The sequence below is a fragment of the Rattus norvegicus genome, chromosome 10, assembly GCF_021556685.1.
Source record: "Rattus norvegicus strain SHRSP/BbbUtx chromosome 10, alternate assembly SHRSP_T2T, whole genome shotgun sequence".
NCBI lineage: Eukaryota > Metazoa > Chordata > Mammalia > Rodentia > Muridae > Rattus > Rattus norvegicus.
In genome coordinates this window covers 91,756,102-91,773,300 of record NC_141543.1, presented here as the reverse complement: position 1 = coordinate 91,773,300, position 17,199 = coordinate 91,756,102, and the positions used below count along the sequence as shown (strand labels likewise).

General features: G+C 50.8%; 1 protein-coding gene across 4 annotated transcripts in view; it reads left to right on the top strand.

The window, feature by feature from the left end:
- Positions 1 to 1,621: 1,621 nt before the first annotated feature.
- The window catches only part of Acly (ATP citrate lyase), a 52,153-nt gene continuing 36,575 nt past the window's right edge, over positions 1,622 to 17,199 (top strand). For 2 of the 4 annotated variants that reach the window (NM_001111095.1, NM_016987.2), the window contains 10 exon segments: positions 2,754 to 2,851; positions 7,143 to 7,324; positions 8,519 to 8,641; positions 10,409 to 10,471; positions 10,955 to 11,145; positions 11,595 to 11,674; positions 13,431 to 13,561; positions 14,336 to 14,454; positions 15,272 to 15,408; positions 16,063 to 16,124. In NM_001111095.1, coding sequence (NP_001104565.1) covers positions 7,166 to 7,324; positions 8,519 to 8,641; positions 10,409 to 10,471; positions 10,955 to 11,145; positions 11,595 to 11,674; positions 13,431 to 13,561; positions 14,336 to 14,454; positions 15,272 to 15,408; positions 16,063 to 16,124 — 1,065 coding nt within the window. In that variant the 5' untranslated portion in view covers positions 2,754 to 2,851; positions 7,143 to 7,165. 4 annotated transcript variants of the gene reach the window in all.

Sequence of the window (17,199 nt, the reverse complement as noted above, 5' to 3'; positions counted from 1 at the left end):
AGAGGGCATCAGATCTCCTAGAAGCAGAGTTATAGAAGGTTTGAGCTGCCGTGTGGGGTGGTGGGAATTGAACCTGGGTCCTGGAAAAGCATCAAGAGCTCTGAACTGGGGCTGGAGAGATGGCCCAGCGGTTAAGAGCACCGACTACTCTTCCAGAGGTCCTGAGTTCAATTCCCAGCATCCACATGGTGGCTCACAACCATCTGTAATGGGATCTGATGCTCTCTTCTGGTGTGTCTGAAAACAGCGACTGTGTACTCAAATACATAAATAAACATTAAAAAAGAGAGAGAGAGAGAGAGAGCTCTGAACTGCGGAGCCACCTCTCTAGCTCCAATGTTCTGTTTCGTTTGGACAAAATCTTACTGTATAGCTAAGGCTTTCCTCAAACTGCTGATCATCCTTCCTGAGGCTCCTGAATGCTGAATACCTGAATCCCTTCCCACAGCTGTTCTCCATCCGTGAGTGGGGACCCTTTAGGGGGGGCTTTGAATGACCCTTTCATAGGAGTTGCATGTACAGATATTCTGCATATAAGATATTTACATTATATTTATAACAGTATAACAGTAGCAAAATTATAGTTATAAAGTAGCAACAAAATAATTTTATGGTTGAAGGTTGCCACAACTTGATTATTAAAGGGTCACAGTATTAGGTAGGTTGAGAACACTGCTTTACTACATTCTGCTGAAAGGTTCTTTTTCTTTCTATTGTTTTTGTTTGTTCGTTTGTTTGTTTTTTCTGTGTGTAGCCCTGGTGGTCCTGGAACTTGGTTTGTAGACCAGGCTGGCCTTAAACTCACAGAGATCCACCTGCCTCTGGCTCGCAAGTGCTGGAACTAAAGATATGTGCCACCATGCTGGACTAAAGGTTATTCTTTTCTAACCAAAGGGATAACCAAATTCATAGAGCTCTACCTGCCTATAAAAAAGTTATTAGTGTGTACATGTAGGGGGGCACAGTACTACAGTGTATGTGTGTGGAGGTCTGAGGACAATTTTGTGGAGCCGTTTTTCTTTAATTGCCTATATGTGGGTTTAGCCATGGAACTCTCATCTTTTTGCATAGTAAGTCATTTACCCACTGAGCCATTTGTCTGGGACACTCCACTGGTGATTCACATTAACTAGTTTTCTAACTAGCCTGTGAAGACCAGCTAGTCCCAAGGGTTCATGTTGTTATTCCAGCATTTGGGAAGCTGAGGCAGGAGAATAGACATTTGAAGTTGTTCTCAATTTATACAACGAGTTTACAAACAACCTGGGCTACATATTACCCTGTCTCAAACAGAAAAATAAATGACCGTAAAAGCTCTGATTTCTGTCCTCCAGGGCCTGAATTTGAGCAACTTCATAGAAGACATTTACTTAGGGAGAAGTGATCCCTCACAGAGATTTGGGTAGGTTCTAGGCCTTTCTCTCAACTTCAGGAGCAAGGGGCACTATAAACTGTTATTTCTAAAGAATAAGTATGAGGGAAGGGACCAAAAAAATGACATCATCAAGGAGCACACGCTGGTCAAGCATGGGTGTAACAAGTTCAGCCAGCCTTTGGAGGAGGGCTTGGGAGTGGGGGAGGGGGGCTTGGGAAAAGTGTTTGCCCAGGAGAGTGTTGCAACATTGTTGCAGGGAGCTTTTGACCCAGGGTTTTTGCCAGGGGCATAGCCATGCCACGCTGATTCTCTGCACTCTGGGCTGATGCATCACCTGAGCCGATTAGAGGATGATTCTGGCCTCCTTCCTAGAGCTGGAAAATTGTTTGTTTCTGGGACCGTCTGGGAAGACATACTGGGACTAAGGTACAAGCAAAAGAGGCTTTCACTCCAGGGAAGCAGTAAATCGGAGTTCTGATTTCCAGGACGTTCTGATTTTATATATTCTGCTCCACAAGTCGGGCACCTGTTAGACTGGGTGCTCCACTTTTGGATTTGGAAAATATGTTCTACCTCTCATATGTAACAGAAAAGAAGAGGAAGCTGTTCATTGCTTTCAGTGTCTTAGTTTGAGTTGTGGGAGGGAGCAAGAGGTTGGACAGGGATGGCCCCAGTGCTAGGTTTTAATCTCAGATAAATGATCAGCTCCGCCCAGATCCGCGCTCAGGTGAGCCCGTAAGAGGACTCGCGTTGGAACTGGCGTCCTTCTGGCCTCACTAGTTTACCTCTTCCTCCTATCTATGTTCTACGTCGGGCAGTCTGATTGTGTAGCGTGGTCATGTAGTCTGATTCTAGTAAATTCTATGGGGTGGGTTTCAGGAGCGGAGAGGCGCCACGTGTGAAAGGAAAGCAGACGTAGCTTTCCAAAGCAGGTCTACCGCACTGGTTTGGTGTGGCGACTTACAAACGCCAGAGATAAGAACGTCAGTTGCTCCCAGGGGAGGGAGGGAGGGGACGCCAGGTCCCGGGAGAAGTGCTACTGCCTTTTGGGCCAACAACCCCCTCCCACAGCTACCCAATCCAGCAGCTGGCCGGCCCAGCCCCTGAAGCGATCAGGCCACAGCCCCCAGCCTCGTAGGTTCTCCTCCTAGAGCTGCCCCGCCCATCTCCCCATCCTAGGGCCGGCCCACGGCCCCTCCCACTTCCAAGACTACAAGTCCCGTCAGCCCCGGGTCAGGCATGAGGGCGGGGCCACCGCAGCAGCGAATGGGGAGGAGCCTAGAGCTCAGGCTAGGGAACGCGTGTGCCCAATCGCCAGGCTGCATGGCCTGTGAGCTGATGGGGGGCGGGGAGGAGCCCGCTTGGGCCGGGACAAAAGCCGGATCCCCGGCAGCTGCAGGCGGCTGGAGCGATCCGGGGAGTTGGGGTAAGCTGGTGCTTACGGACAGAGAGCCACACTCGGGCTTTCTCGAAGAGGTGAGTACTGCAATCGTAGGCGCGGGTGCGACCCCCTAGTCCCCACTAAGCTTCCTGCTTCCCTCCCCCAACCCGGAACCACCTCCGGGCTCGCTGGCTGGAAGATCCCGTGCGCTCCCTGCACCTGCTCGGAAGTTTTGTGCGGGTCTCAGCTTTATAGCAGTCTTCGCCCCAGCCGCGGGCCGCATGTCTACACTGCCCCCCCACCCTCAGTCTTTTTCTAGTTCCTGGGAGTTTGCACATTGCTTGCCACCGACCTTGCTTCTCCTCCCTCCTCCGGATTGCCTTTGCGTGTCCTGCTTCTTCTCAGCTCCACCCAGGACCAGCTCTTGAGTCTCTTCGGGCTTTTTTGGGACACTTTTTTGGGCCCCATTCGGGTTCACTACCGGATGCCGGGGCGGGTAGTAGAGATGGCGGTGGCTACTCTCCCCACGCCGGCCGCTCACAAGGCGGACTCAAGCAGGCCCGTCCTCTTAGTTCTCTGGTGAATCCCTTAAGCTCTATGTCGAAGTGGAGCGAGCCGGCCCTGACCACGCGGGGTCGTGCTGCTTAAGAGTGCCTGAGGCCTTGCTGCGAGGACTTGACTCCGGAGCGGCGGCGCTGGTTGGGCTCTCCCTGCTAAGGAGCTCCCTACCGGTGTAGCCCCCAAACAACAGATGGTCAGAGTGCTCTGGAGTCTGGATGAGACAAGCTCCTAGGGTGTGTGTATATGTGTTCGTGCGCGCGCGCGCGTGTGTGCAAAAGATGCTACCTCTCCCTCCTGTCAGGCCTGACAGAGGTCGGATTCCCAAAGCCTGGTGCTTTCTCCAGTCTTGAAGTTCTGCCATGAGGGGATCCCTCCTGATATAATTTTGGAAAGGACAGCATAAGGGACTTTAGTCTGCCAGCCCACCCTGTCTGTCCCCGCTTTAACATTGCTCAGTATTTTGGGTTTCTTTAATATCGAGAGATAACTTCCCGGGAAGGATCATTTCCACCTCTTAGAAAGCTGCTTAAACATCCCTCCGGAGGTTGGGGGGCGAAGGAGGCCTTGAAGACAGAGTAGCTGCTCTTTTTAAATCTCCATTTAGGCACTGTCTGCTGCAGCAGAGAATTCTCAAGAGAATTTTGCCCTGTTCCTTTGCTATAGGGATTGCTTGCTTGTCGTGCCCTTCCTCCCCCCCTTCCCAGCCCTTAAAGTGAGAGTGTTTTGTCCACCCTAAGAAACATCCTCAGTGGGTCCCAGAGGAGCTTTCTTTTTTTTTTTTTTGGTTCTTTTTTTCGGAGCTGGGGACCGAACCCAGGGCCTTGTGCTTCCTAGGTAAGCGCTCTACCACTGAGCTAAATCCCCAGCCCCTGAGGAGCTTTCTTAAAAAGCAGTCTTCATTCATTCTCCCTTTCCTCTGGGCTTGCTCCTGGGGCCTCTGTGAGTGAATGCAGTCCTGGGTCACTCACTGTAGAAAATAGCCCTTTCAACTCAAAAGCTCCCTTTCTTGGAGAGAGACAGAGAGAGAGAGAATGTGAGTGTGTGTGTTCATATATGTACGTGCATAGATGCATGCCCATGTTGGATTCTTAGGCATGGTTTCCCATGAAGAGTTTGCAGGTTGTTACCAGGTAGCATTTTGATCAGCAGCTGAGAAAGGCTTTGGGGGTGTGTGCAGGGGGTCTCCGATCCCAGATTCGGATGTCCTTTGTCTCACTGTCCCTAACGACAGAAGTTTCCATGAGTTTGAGTGTGTGCACACTTCCCTCGGGTTTTCCAGGCTTTTTAGATTCTGAAAGGAATTATGAGACCACAAGGATCCATTGCTCTAGAGAGCAGCGAATCGATGACTGAAGTTTTGATTGATCTCCACTGAGGCCTCCCTGGATGGATGAGCTATACTGCTGAGAAGCCAGGCCCTTCCTCCAGTTAGTCTATGAGCCCTTTGTCTGGCCTAAGCCACAGTACTCTGGTGGCACATCTTGTTTTGGTAAACTGGCAAATTGTTCCTGTATCGTCTCCCTGTTATGTTGTCTCCTGACAGAAGACATCCTTCTGCATAACCCCGCACTAAGATCCGAGACCTAAGAAAATTGTGATTTCCTTCATTTGCTAAGGTTGTCCTTTTTCCTTCATCTTTCACTTAGTTGGGTCTTGGGTCTCTTTTGGGAGGTACTACGTCCTGGGGACTGTTGTCAGTTTCCTGTCAACTGTCTTTATGAGTAGGCTTGGCCTAGGGGCTTCCTTTCTCCTGCAGTGTGTGATCCTGTTTGTTGAAGGTGTACGAGTGGCTGGAAGTGGTCAGTGTCGCCCCCCTCCCCTTTCTGATTAAGGTGCCCTGGGCTTCATTCTGTTTGGGAGGTGGGTAGGGGTGGGTGTGCCCATTCGATTTCAGGACCAGTTTTTCTGGTCTGAGTCGAGAAGGTTGGGAAATGTAAGTGGAGTGGGTGGGGGTGGAGGACTCTGGGGCAGTGGGGCTGGTTGGGATATCTCAGTCAGAAACAAATGAAGGAGGAATTACAAGCCATCCCAGGAGAAGCCCCTTTCCAGCTACCCACTTTGAACCAGGTCCCAAGCTGAGTGTGCCCATTGTGGTGAATTAGAGACAGAAGGTGGCGGCCCAGCCAGGACTAGCATCTGAAGCCTCTCCAGCGTGGCCTGTTGCAGGGGAGTTCAGTGTGGCCCTGTGACACTTGGCTTTCCTGGGCTAGGAGAGAACACTAGCCTTCCTGGATGTGTCAGCCTGCCAGCTCCTTAACTCCCCCTCCTTACGTGTACTTGACTTTCTCTCTTGAACAAATTCAACAGCTTCCACTTTGTCTCTTTGGGAGAGGCAGGGGCAACTTGTCTAGATCTAGGCATGCACTTGGCATAATAATGGCTTTCGTTCTCCATCTCATCTCAGTGTTCTCCACAAGCAGCTCTGGGGAGAGAGGGTGTGTCTGCAAGGTAGTGGGCAGGAAGGATGAAAGAATATGCCTTAGAGATTCTCTGGAGTCGAGGGGGGCCAGTCTTGGGAGAAATGGCCTTTCTGTTGGGTTGCAGTAGCTGTTTCCTAGAGACTCATTTGGAAGAGTGTTAGGACCCAAGTCCTAACTGGTGAGTCAGGCTTCTTGGGCAAGTTCATTCCCTCCCGCTGAATTTTTGATTCTTGGTAGAAGAAATGGGATTGTGAATCTTAGTGGACTTGAAGCGCTCACGTGAGATTTAGTTAATCTCTTCCAGGGCTGGGGAGCAAACCCAGGGCCTTATGTGTGTTGGGCTAGCACTCTACCAATGAGCTTCATTTGCAGCTCCTAAGAGGAGTTTCTCTACACGTTACCAAAGACAGCTTGTGCCTTCTCCCCAGTTCTGGCTTAGTCGAGGAATGACTATTACAGAGTGGTCCCCAGAGAGACCTCTGTTTTGCTTAGAGGGTTTTGCTCCACACTAACAGCTAAGATGACTCAATGGGTGGATGAGATGATCCGTAGGTCATAGTTTCCTGCCCTGGGACTGCTATGTACTTGGAGGTGGGAGTCTATCCTAGTAGGAACGAGCTTTGAGGTAACTTCCTTTCCTCCCTCCCATCCCACCAGGGCCTGTACTCTATTAGGGCACAGGGGATATATGTGAGTCAGCCTGGGAGTGGGAAGAAACCTGGGGAGGAAACAAGGCCAGCAGTGTTCTAACAGGTCATAGGACATAAAGAGTAGTTCAGTGTGTCTGGGCCCACCTTCGAGAACAGTATTCACATTTGGATCTGGCTCTTGGAGTTCCTAGCTTCCCCTTTGATCTGCCTTTTGCTCTGGACTGAAGGTGGTTGTGGCCAGCTACTTTGCCCAGAGGGAATAGAGACAAGGTTAAGGTTAAGCCAAGAGGAATTGCACTTTTTTTTTGTTGTTGTTGTTTGTTCTCCCTTCCCCTTCCCCTCCCTCCCCCTCCTTGGCTCCCTTCTTCCTTTCCTTCCTCTCTTTCTTTCTCTTTTTGAGACCAGATCTCATATGGCCTAGGCTGGCCTTGACTCTGTGATCCTTGCCCCTCTACCTCCCAGGTGAGGGGAATTATGGGAAGACACTACTGAATCTGGCACCACCTTCATCGTTTTTAAAATTTCTTCACCTCCAGGTCTAAATCTGTGCTGCTGACAGTGAAGCTGCTTGGGCCACACCTTCCATCCCCTCCTGTCAGGGCTGCCTGCCCTTTTTCTTCGTTTTGAGAAAAGTCAAGATCTAGTTTTATTGTCTGGGGGCAGCTGGGAATAGATCCAACCTGTTGGGGGGAAGATTGTGCCTTGGCCTTTCTTCCCAAACTGACCAACCGTTCCCCATCGTCGTCCCCTTGCAGGTAAACCAGGTCCCTCTGCAGCCATGTCAGCCAAGGCAATTTCAGAGCAGACCGGCAAAGAACTCCTTTACAAGTACATCTGTACCACCTCAGCCATCCAGAACCGGTTCAAGTATGCCCGGGTTACTCCCGACACAGACTGGGCCCATCTCCTGCAGGACCACCCCTGGCTGCTTAGCCAGGTAAGCCCTTATTTTCAGCTCAGGCTCTGAGGAGGAGAAAGCCTTTGATTTGTCGGAGGTGTCCCAAGGAGTTCCATGATTGCAGATTCCTCTGTGTCTGCAGCTGGCTGAGCAGGGTCTTGCCTTGACTCTGGGCCCTTCCTTTGGAACCAGACAGACTGGTACCCAGATCACACCTCCATTTATGAACCGCGTGGCCTGGGGCGAATCCATTTCACTTCCCTTGAGTTAGGTTCCCCACCTGTCAAATAGGGTTGACACTTTATGAGCTATAAGGATTAGCAGGAACACCCAGGAAGCATTTACTGTGCTGTCCAGCAGTTGGTAGAAGCTCAGTTAAAAAAAAAAATATGCCTGGTGTGGTGGTGCCTTTAATCACAACACTTGGGAGGCAGAGGCAGGAGGATCTCTGTGAGTTTGAGACCAGCCTGGTGTACAAAGTGTCCAGGAATATTACACAGAGAAACCCTGTCTTGGAAAGCCCCCCTCCAGGCTCCTCCCCCACCCAAAAAAGGCTTATACCTACCTCCCTTCCCCAAAGTGGAACATCTCAGGACATTTAAGAAGTGGGACCTTCAGGCTAGAGAGATGGCTCAGTGGTTAAGATCGAGTAATCTTCTTGTAGAGGACCTGGGTTTGGCTCTAGTTTCCACGTTGCAGCTTACAACCATGGGTAACTCTGGTTCCAGGCGAGCTGATGTCCTCTCCTGCATACATGTAGGCAAAGAACACCTACACATAAGAATGAATGAATATGGGTTCGGTCCCCAGCTCCGAAAAAAAAAGAACCAAAAAAAAAAAAAAAAAAAAGAATGAATGAATAAAGAAATAGGACCTTGTACTTTGTGAAAATGGCTGATGTCTGAGCATGGAGGAGATCAGCCTGGAGTTGACGATCCCACCATAGCATTTTTGGGGTGGCTTCGGGAAGCCCTAGACTTCTTTGGCGGGCCTAGACAAGGCCTTATGGTGTTTCGTTTTTTCCTTTCTGAGGCAGCTGGGATGGTAGTGAATTTCCTGTCTGCCTGTCCCCTGATGGTCAAGAGATTTGGCTGGGGTAGTCAAGGAAAGTTTCCGGGGCAGGAAAGTGGCCCTAGAGGATAAATGTCTAGCTAGATCTGGAAGCGGGGTGATCAAAGCTATACAATTTCACTGCTACATCCCCGTTTCCTTCCCCAACTCCTTCCATTCCAGAGCTTGGTAGTCAAGCCGGACCAGCTGATCAAACGTCGAGGAAAGCTTGGTCTAGTCGGGGTCAACCTCTCTCTGGATGGAGTCAAATCCTGGCTGAAACCTCGACTGGGACATGAGGCCACCGTGAGTCCTGGTGTGGGGTGGGGAGGGGTCAGGGTGGTAACAAGCAGCATGGTGACCTCTAGATCAACCAACCTATGGCTCATAACCTAACCAGTCACATAGCAACAGAGAAAAAGATGGCGTGCACACTGCCCTGGCTGCAGCCCAGTCTTGCCGGTGAGAAGATCAGTCCACTGATAGTGTTTTAGATAAGGTGCACTGCGGTTGTAAGCCCAGAACAGTTAGGAAGCTAGAAGCTGTGACCACCAGCATGGAGATAGGGCTCGTACTTACTCTGAGAACTGCCTGCTCTCCAGTTTCCAAATTCAGTTGTGTGAGTTTGGGATGACGTGCGTACCAGGAGGATGGGAGTAAACCGAGATGGAAAGGGGAGCCACATCATTATTAGGCAAAAAAGATACGCTGGTGGGAGAGCCATGGGTGGAGACAGTTACTAATGCTGAAGACTTAATTCAGTTCTCCCAGCTCCGCGATTCCTCTCAGCTATGAGGATGAGAGCTGAGATGAAATGTGGCTTAGGAGGGTTGGGGATTTAGCTCAGTGGTAGAGCGCTTGCTTAGCAACTGCAAGGCCCTGGGTTCAGTCCCCAGCTCCGAAAAAAAAAAAAAAGAAATGTGGCTTAGGTAGGCTAAGCTGTGCTCTGAACTGTTTCTTCTCTTTCACAGTCTTCAAGGGGGGTGGGTCTGAATCTTGGCCTAGCCTAGGAAGGATGCGTTTCTATCTGCTTGGCACAGAATCCCGCAGATACTGGTGCTTGTCTGGGATAGGCATGGTCAGAGAAGAGCTGTTTTTTTTTTTCCTATGGCTGCCCTGGGAGGTGGCAGTACCCATTTTCCTCCATGTTGGGCTTCCTCAAAGCAGCTCCTACTGTTTGTTTCCGGTCCTTGTGGGTAAAGACAGATCTTTGAAGTTGTGTCCAGGAATGGAGAGATCTGACCTCTGGGTTCTCAGGCCCCTGGGGAGAGAGTGGCAGGGCTGGGTACTGAACAGTGCCCCCAGGGAGCAAGCACATCATGCTCTCCTCCCTGCAAACTGATGGGAGGGAGATGTCACGGACATCTGAGCTTGGCAGCAGTGTCAGACCTGGCTGGAGCGGCTCATTACCTCTGATGGATCACTGTCTGGTCCCTGACTCAGCAGTGATGCACGGCAGGCGGGGGGCAGGTGGGGGGACTGGGGATGAGGCCTGTCTCGCCTTTGCTGCCGCCAGGGACCCACTCAAGCTGATTAGCTCTGCAGGCCGGCTGTCTTCAGCCAGGAAACACAGGAGGAAAAAGTTTACCTAATCAGCCTTGGGCTCTCTTCTCTCCCACCCCTCAGGCCTAGATGCATGTCCTCAGGCTGGGTCACTATGTCTTCCTCAGGGCAAAGTAGTGTGCCGTCACCATCATACCCAAGTTCCCATCTCCCTTCTTGACTGCCTGGGCTAGGGAGATTGATCAGTGGGCAAGGTGCTTGTCACCAGGCCTGGTGACTTGTGTTTGATCCTTGGGATCCATAAGGTGGAGGGAGAGAACCATCTTGAGTTACCCTCACATCCCCACTCCTTGACATGACATTCGTATGTTCCTGTCCTCCTCCCCAAACATAAGTAAAAATATTCACGCAAAGAGGGGATCTTCTAAGAACTCCTTAAGTTCATCCGGGACCCCATTGTCCTGACTTGTGGACAAGTCACTTTGCCAGATGTGGTGGTAGTGCTTGGGCCTTGCCTTCGTGAAGAATGTACCACACATCTAAGCGGCATCTCCCTCAATTTCTCCTTAGGTCGGCAAGGCCAAAGGCTTCCTCAAGAACTTTCTGATTGAGCCCTTCGTCCCCCACAGTCAGGTATGTGAGGCAGTGCCAAATTGGATCTTCTTCCTCCTTCAGCTTTCTGATTGTCCTCCAAAAATGTTGAAAGGAGAGGTTACGGTGCCAAGGGGAGAAGCCAAGGGCACAAGCCAAGGGCACCAGGGTCTCTAAAGCTCCAGCTGAGGCCTGGAGGAAATTATGAGCAAGGAGTCCAGAGATGAAGGAAAGGCTTGGTTTGCAGCAGAGCAGCTAGAGCAGGTAACAGGGACTTCCTGTTGTTGGGGTCAGGACTTGAGGGCAGGACCCCTTCCCAAGATGGGACCCAGTTGAGGAAGTTGAGGCCTGTCTTTTGCTTGTCGCCTAGGAGAAAGTAGCACGCAGATCGTGGGGTGAATACTTTGTGTTAGGATTTAGAAATGAGACCACAGGGCTTGGGTTCCACTCCTGGGTGAAGCCCTCTGACCCCTTGCCAGTTGAGCACCCTTACCATGCTCTCTGCATGCTCTGTGTCCTTGAAAGGTGGAGGAGTTCTACGTGTGCATCTATGCTACCCGGGAAGGAGACTACGTCCTGTTCCACCATGAAGGGGGTGTGGATGTGGGCGATGTGGACACCAAAGCCCAGAAGCTGCTTGTGGGTGTGGACGAGAAACTGAACGCTGAAGACATTAAGAGACACCTGTTGGTCCACGCCCCCGAAGACAAGAAAGAGTTGAGTTCTGAGAGGGACAGTGTGGGCACAGCCGGGGGGGGGACAAGAAGTCCAGTGTGACTCAGGGGACATAGGAGAGAGAAAGCAGAGTGGAACAGCTGGCGGGCATAGCTCTGTCTTGAGGAAGGTAGCCACTTGTGTGGGGAGGCTGCTGCCTTGCAATCAGTCTGCAGCATGCCAGTCTCATCCCTCACCTCTTGCCCCTGTCTGTCTGTCTGGTGCTCCCTCTGTCTCTGAGCTTGACAGCTTCTTTCCACCTCTGTGTGAGGAGTGACAGCCAGGGAGCAGGGCTGGCAGAGGACAGTGGGGGCCAAAGGGTCAGGCGTGAAGTGGGGCTGAACTGTCAGACAGTGAGCCTGCTGTGTGTAGGTGACGGGGTGGGAATGGGAGCTGGGTGCCTCGTCCTGCACTGACTGATTAACTGGCCTTCTTTCCCTCTCCCTTCTAGAATCCTGGCCAGCTTCATCTCCGGCCTATTCAATTTCTACGAAGATCTTTACTTCACCTACCTTGAGATCAACCCCCTTGGTAACATGCTTTGTTTGCTGGGACGGGATGGGGATGGGGTGCTGCCCCCATGCCTACAGTAACTCTGGCCCTGGTGCCAGAAGGCAGTACAAAACTTCTGTGGGTACCCAGGGTGTCCCCATAAGGGTGGTCTCCAGTGTCACCTCCGGTTTCTAAGCACCCGGGACTGTAACTTATTCATACCATAACCAACTGCAGCTTCTTTCTCTGGCCCTAATTTGTCCTGCTCTGGGGAATCCTGGCTTTGGACTGTCTATGGTGTTGTCTCTGCCTGCCAGTTAGGCTCCCCAGGCTCTGGTCTGATCCTCCTGGTACCTGGAGGCCTCTCTCTTGGGTATTGGTCAATCATTTACTACCCCTAACACCAAGAAGAGCTGGCTGTAGGCTCTCAAGCTGTGAAGGAGGCAGATGGCCTGGCAGAATCTGGCTAGGCCTCTCAGGGCAAAGTCCATGAAGAAGGGAATTACCAAATTTCAGCTGAGAATGCAGCTCCTCTAATGGGCCAGATGGCTGTGTGCTAACTTAATTAGCTAAATGGCCTGGGGACAAATATGGATGCTCAGTGAGGAATTGCAGATGAATGTGTTGGCCGGGGGCCCAGAGCACTCTGGGGTACCTTGCACAGACACTGAGACTTCCTCAGCTAGACCACAGAAGCCCGGGATGTGCACACCTTCTGGTAGTAGAGGTTTATGAATGGCGTGTGATGCTGTGCTGCTACTTGGGTTTGAACCCAAAACCTAGACCAACAGGGCTCTTCGTCGTTGGTTTGGGTTTTGCTGTTGTTTTGAGTTAGGGCCAAGTTTAGTCCACACTGTCCTCAAACCCACTCACTATAGCCGAGGATGAGCTTGAACTTCTGTCCTGATTCCCCTGTGCTTCCGTACCCGCTTCCACAGTTGTTATTTAAGTTAATTTTAAATGGTTAAAGATTATTTTATTGATGTCTTTGTGAGGATGTGTGCCTATGTTGGCCAGAAAAGTATGTCTGACGGCTGGAGTTACAGTTTTGAGCTGCCTCACGTGGGTTCTGGCACTTGAACTCATGTTCTGTAGAGGAGCAGCAAGCTCTCTTTAACTATCTCTCATCCCCTAGTTAGTATTTTCTTATATATTTGTTTATTTCCCCCCCTGTGTGCGCGTGTGCGCGCGTGAAGCAGAGAGGACAGCCTATGAGAGTCCGGTCTCTGCTCCTACCATATGGCCTGGAGGCAAATACCTTTCTGCACTGATCAATCTCACAGTCTTTTATTTATTCTTTAATATATTATTTGGTATAAGGGATTGAACCTATGGCCTCTCCCATGTACTTTTTTTTTTTTTTTTTTTTTTGGTTCTTTTTTTCGGAGCTGGGGACCGAACCCAGGGCCTTGCGCTTCCTAGGTAAGCGCTCTACCACTGAGCTAAATCCCCAGCCCCTCCCATGTACTATTAACCCCAGAAAACAGGGTGTTTTTGTTTGTTCGTTTGTTTGTTTGTTTTTCATGTCAGGGCTATGGGTAGGCCAGTGCTTGAGTATTTAAAGCAGGGAGAATGGCATTCTTTTGAAGATGTCCCAAAACTTGCTATGATAACTAACAGGTCTCGTTTGACCTGTTTTCAGGTCAGTGAGTGGGGACTGTTCTGACAGGATTTTCCTTGTGCTGGCGACGTATCACAATACGTGGTTATTCGGTGTGTGTGAGAGGGCACCTGGCGGAGTCTGGAGGGGTGGTTGGAGAGTTGGTGTCTGACACTGTTTTGACTTTTCTCCTAGTGGTGACCAAAGATGGTGTCTACATCCTTGACCTGGCGGCCAAGGTGGACGCCACTGCTGACTACATCTGCAAAGTCAAGTGGGGTGATATAGAGTTCCCTCCCCCCTTTGGGCGTGAGGCATACCCAGAGGTAAGGCAGCTTTGGGAAGGAGATAGAGGGTGATGGGGCCTAGGAGACAGTGACTAATCCTAGATGATCATTTGGTCCCCTTTTTGGCTCTGTATTTGGCAGGAAAGGAAAGACAGAGAGCCATTTAATTTTCTTAAAACCCCAGTGAGGTTGGGGGTCGGGGTGGAAATCAGCCAAGGTCCTGAATCCTGGCCAGAAACCCTTTTAGACAGCGCTCTCAGTCAGCCTCCCCGGGCTTCTGACTTGATTTGCTGCTCCTTGATTATTCCAAGTGGCTCTTCCCAACCCTGATGGGAAGGAAGGTTCTTCTCCTGGCCACTGGCTGAGAATTTTAATTGCTGCTTCCCATCCCATCCTCTGAGAGGTCCTCCCAGCAGGATCAGGCCTCCTGTGAGAGCATCTAGCCAGGCTGGCGGGAGGAACAAGGGCTGGGGAGAGAACAGGGTGTGAGGTGAGCTGAGGGTAGGAGCTACTGTGCGGAGTGTGAGGGAAGCAGTGGGACCTAGTGAGATCTGGGTTTGGACAGAGGACGGAGGACTCGATGTCAGGAAATGGAAGCGAGAGATTTGTTTCTAGGCTTTGGGGTGGTTTTGGTTCTTTAAAGTTACTATCATATTCTGTCCCGGGCCTGGGGCTTTGCACAGTCTTCAGCCCACTGTAGTGATTGAGGAACCTTTAAATGTGATAGTTCTTCAGATAGAGAACTGCAGTCTTGGGTTTGGGACCTTGTGAACAGGGTGCTCAAAAGGCCACCTGTGGTTCTCTGGTCCCCAGGAAGCCTACATTGCAGACCTGGATGCCAAAAGTGGGGCGAGCTTGAAGCTGACCTTGCTGAACCCCAAGGGGCGGATCTGGACCATGGTTGCCGGGGGTGGCGCCTCTGTCGTGTACAGGTGACGAGAAGGAGGGGTGCAGGTGGTTGCCAGCCAGGTTCACCCAACTCAGTTCCATGTGCGGATTTGTCTGGGGTCCCTAGTTTCTCACATGTCTGGGTCCAGGATCATACTGGACAGATGAAAGCAGCGACATCCTTGAGGGCTTCAAATGGCTCCAGGACCGGGGCCAGCGTCTTCTCTAACCTTACAGAGTTAAAAGTGATCCCACTGTATGGTTTTAGTTCTTGTAATTGATGACATGTGCTTCACAGAAACGTAACAAACACAAAAGTACACTAGAAAGTCACAACTACTCACCCATTCCTCAGAAGCTCAGAGAACATCTTCCCCTGTCCTCCTCTGGCATTTTAATATCTAGTTAAGCATTTGCACTTTCTCAGTTCATAGAAATAATTGGGATCATGCTTTACACCCTTTCGAACGACTGGCAGTTTTTTTCTCAGAAACTGTGGTAGATGTGTGATCTGCCACGGCCCTCCTGCTGCCCTGGCTGCTGTAGCTTGCTCCTTGGGGATTCTTGCAATATACTAGTTCTTGTATCTTTGGGCTGTGTCAGGCAGCCTCTCACTGTTCATTTTACCCACGCCGTCTGCCCAGGATCTTGGTGCCCTGAAGCTGGCAAAATGCTCTGCCTGGGAGAGTCTCAGGGCACACAGGCCTTCAAGAGAGGCTCGAGTGGGGGTTGAAGGTTATAGGTCTTCGGGGCCAGTTCTGCAGGCTGACTTCCACGTTTGTGGGCATGTTGGGTAACCCTGTACAGGTTTGACCCGCTTGTGCCCTGAACCAAGCCCTGAGTTCTGTGTCTCTCCGGCAGTGATACCATCTGTGATCTTGGAGGTGTCAACGAACTGGCGAATTACGGGGAGTACTCTGGTGCCCCCAGTGAACAACAGACCTATGACTACGCCAAGACCATCCTCTCACTTATGACTCGAGAGAAGCACCCGGATGGTGAGGCACAGGCATGAGTGCATAGAATGAATGTACACACACCTTCTTGGGGGCACAGTGTATGGAAGACTGGAGCTAGAAATCACGGAGGCCATAGTCCTTTGTAATGTAGACCTAGGCACTTAATTTCAGGATCTGTTTTTCTTTCGAAGTGCTAGTGGACACTGGTAACACCAGTCATGGGCTTACACTGGGCAAGGAGATCGTGTGAAATTCATCTCCTGTATGAATAGGGAGCTGGATGAGGGAACGGCTGCTGTGGTAAACTTGGAGCTTAGTGATTCTCAGTTTACCAGGCTTTGTGATTCCCAGTCCCTTTCCCACATTCCCAGTGTTTAGGGCTGTACATACCAGTTCCCCTTAAGAGAGAGAAAGATTCCTACCAGCAGTATCAAGACACCAAGCTGGACTTCTGGGTACCAACCGGAGGATAGGGAGTGAAGGTTTGAGTGACCGCCGCTGGGTAACATGGGTAGTGGACACTTGAGCAAGCTGAGTGGGTATCTGGGGAGATCATCTTGCTTGCTCCCTGTACCCCTTCCAGTAAGGGCATCTTTGCTCGAAGGACCCAGAATGGCCTCAGTTGAGTTTCTGGGGCCAGGCTCAAGTCCTCTGTGTCTCCAACTTTGACTTCGTTTTTTACTCCCAACCCAGGCAAGATCCTCATCATTGGAGGCAGCATTGCAAACTTCACCAACGTGGCCGCCACCTTCAAGGTAACCAGCTGTGAGCAGTGGGGGAAATGGGCTTGGGGTTAGCAGAGGTGAGCCTGAGGCAAGTTTCTGTGCATTGCCTTAACCTGGGTAAGGGCCTGTGACCTAAGGTCGGTCTGTCTGTCTCTTTTGGTATTGGAGATTGAAGCCTGTCCTAGGGTCCTTGCGGAGAAAGCAGGAGACAGGAGATGTGGATCTGAAGCTGTGTGTCTCTGCACACAGTGTCTGTTTAGCTTTTGCTAAAACAACTCTCCCGTCTGTAGCAGACGGAAATGGTTCTGAGATTGGACATGATTGTCCTTATTCTCAGCAGCTCTGATGAGGACAGCTTCTGATGACCTCATCCAGCCGGAGTCCTCTAAGTCTGTGTCCTTGTGCTTGGCCATGAGGCAGGACCTTGGGAACAGCCTTTTTAAAAAACACGACTTCAGGCCACGAAGATGATGAAGCTGCCGTGTCTCGGTTTCCACCTCTTCAGGCTGGCCTTTCAGAAGGCTGTTTATTATTCCATGTTGTGGGGCCCAGGGAGATTTTAAGGAAACATGCCCCGTGGGGCCATCCCATCTCTGTCTTCAGGATAATGGTGTCCACTTCGAAAGTCTGAGCTCTCCAGAAGTGCAGGACTGTGGTTCATTAGGTCCGCCTACACGATCTCCCTGATTGGGCCTGATTCGTTGAAGCAAGCTTATGGCTTTAACTTGGGAGTGTCTTGCGACACAGATAGCATCCCTGGTAGGTACTGAGCAGGAATTGTATAGCATCCTGTGACATGCTTTTGGTGATAGAGGTTACACTTCCAGTCTATGTCTAGAGAAGTACAACCTCTTATCTTCCATACTGATAGGCTACCATCGTAAGAGCTGTTCCGTAAATCACTTAGGTGCCTTTTGACATTTAGGAAGACCGTATCTTCATAACTGAGAGGCCTTGTAACATAGACTCCCCTGCCCTAATTGCACTAAGAGGCATGTTAGTTAGTGCAATGACTGCAGGCAGAACAGAGAGACCTGCAAACACTGCTCTTGGCAGTCCTGCGTGCCTGAGTCTTGAGGGGTATGGCTTTTGGCTACTCTCTGGC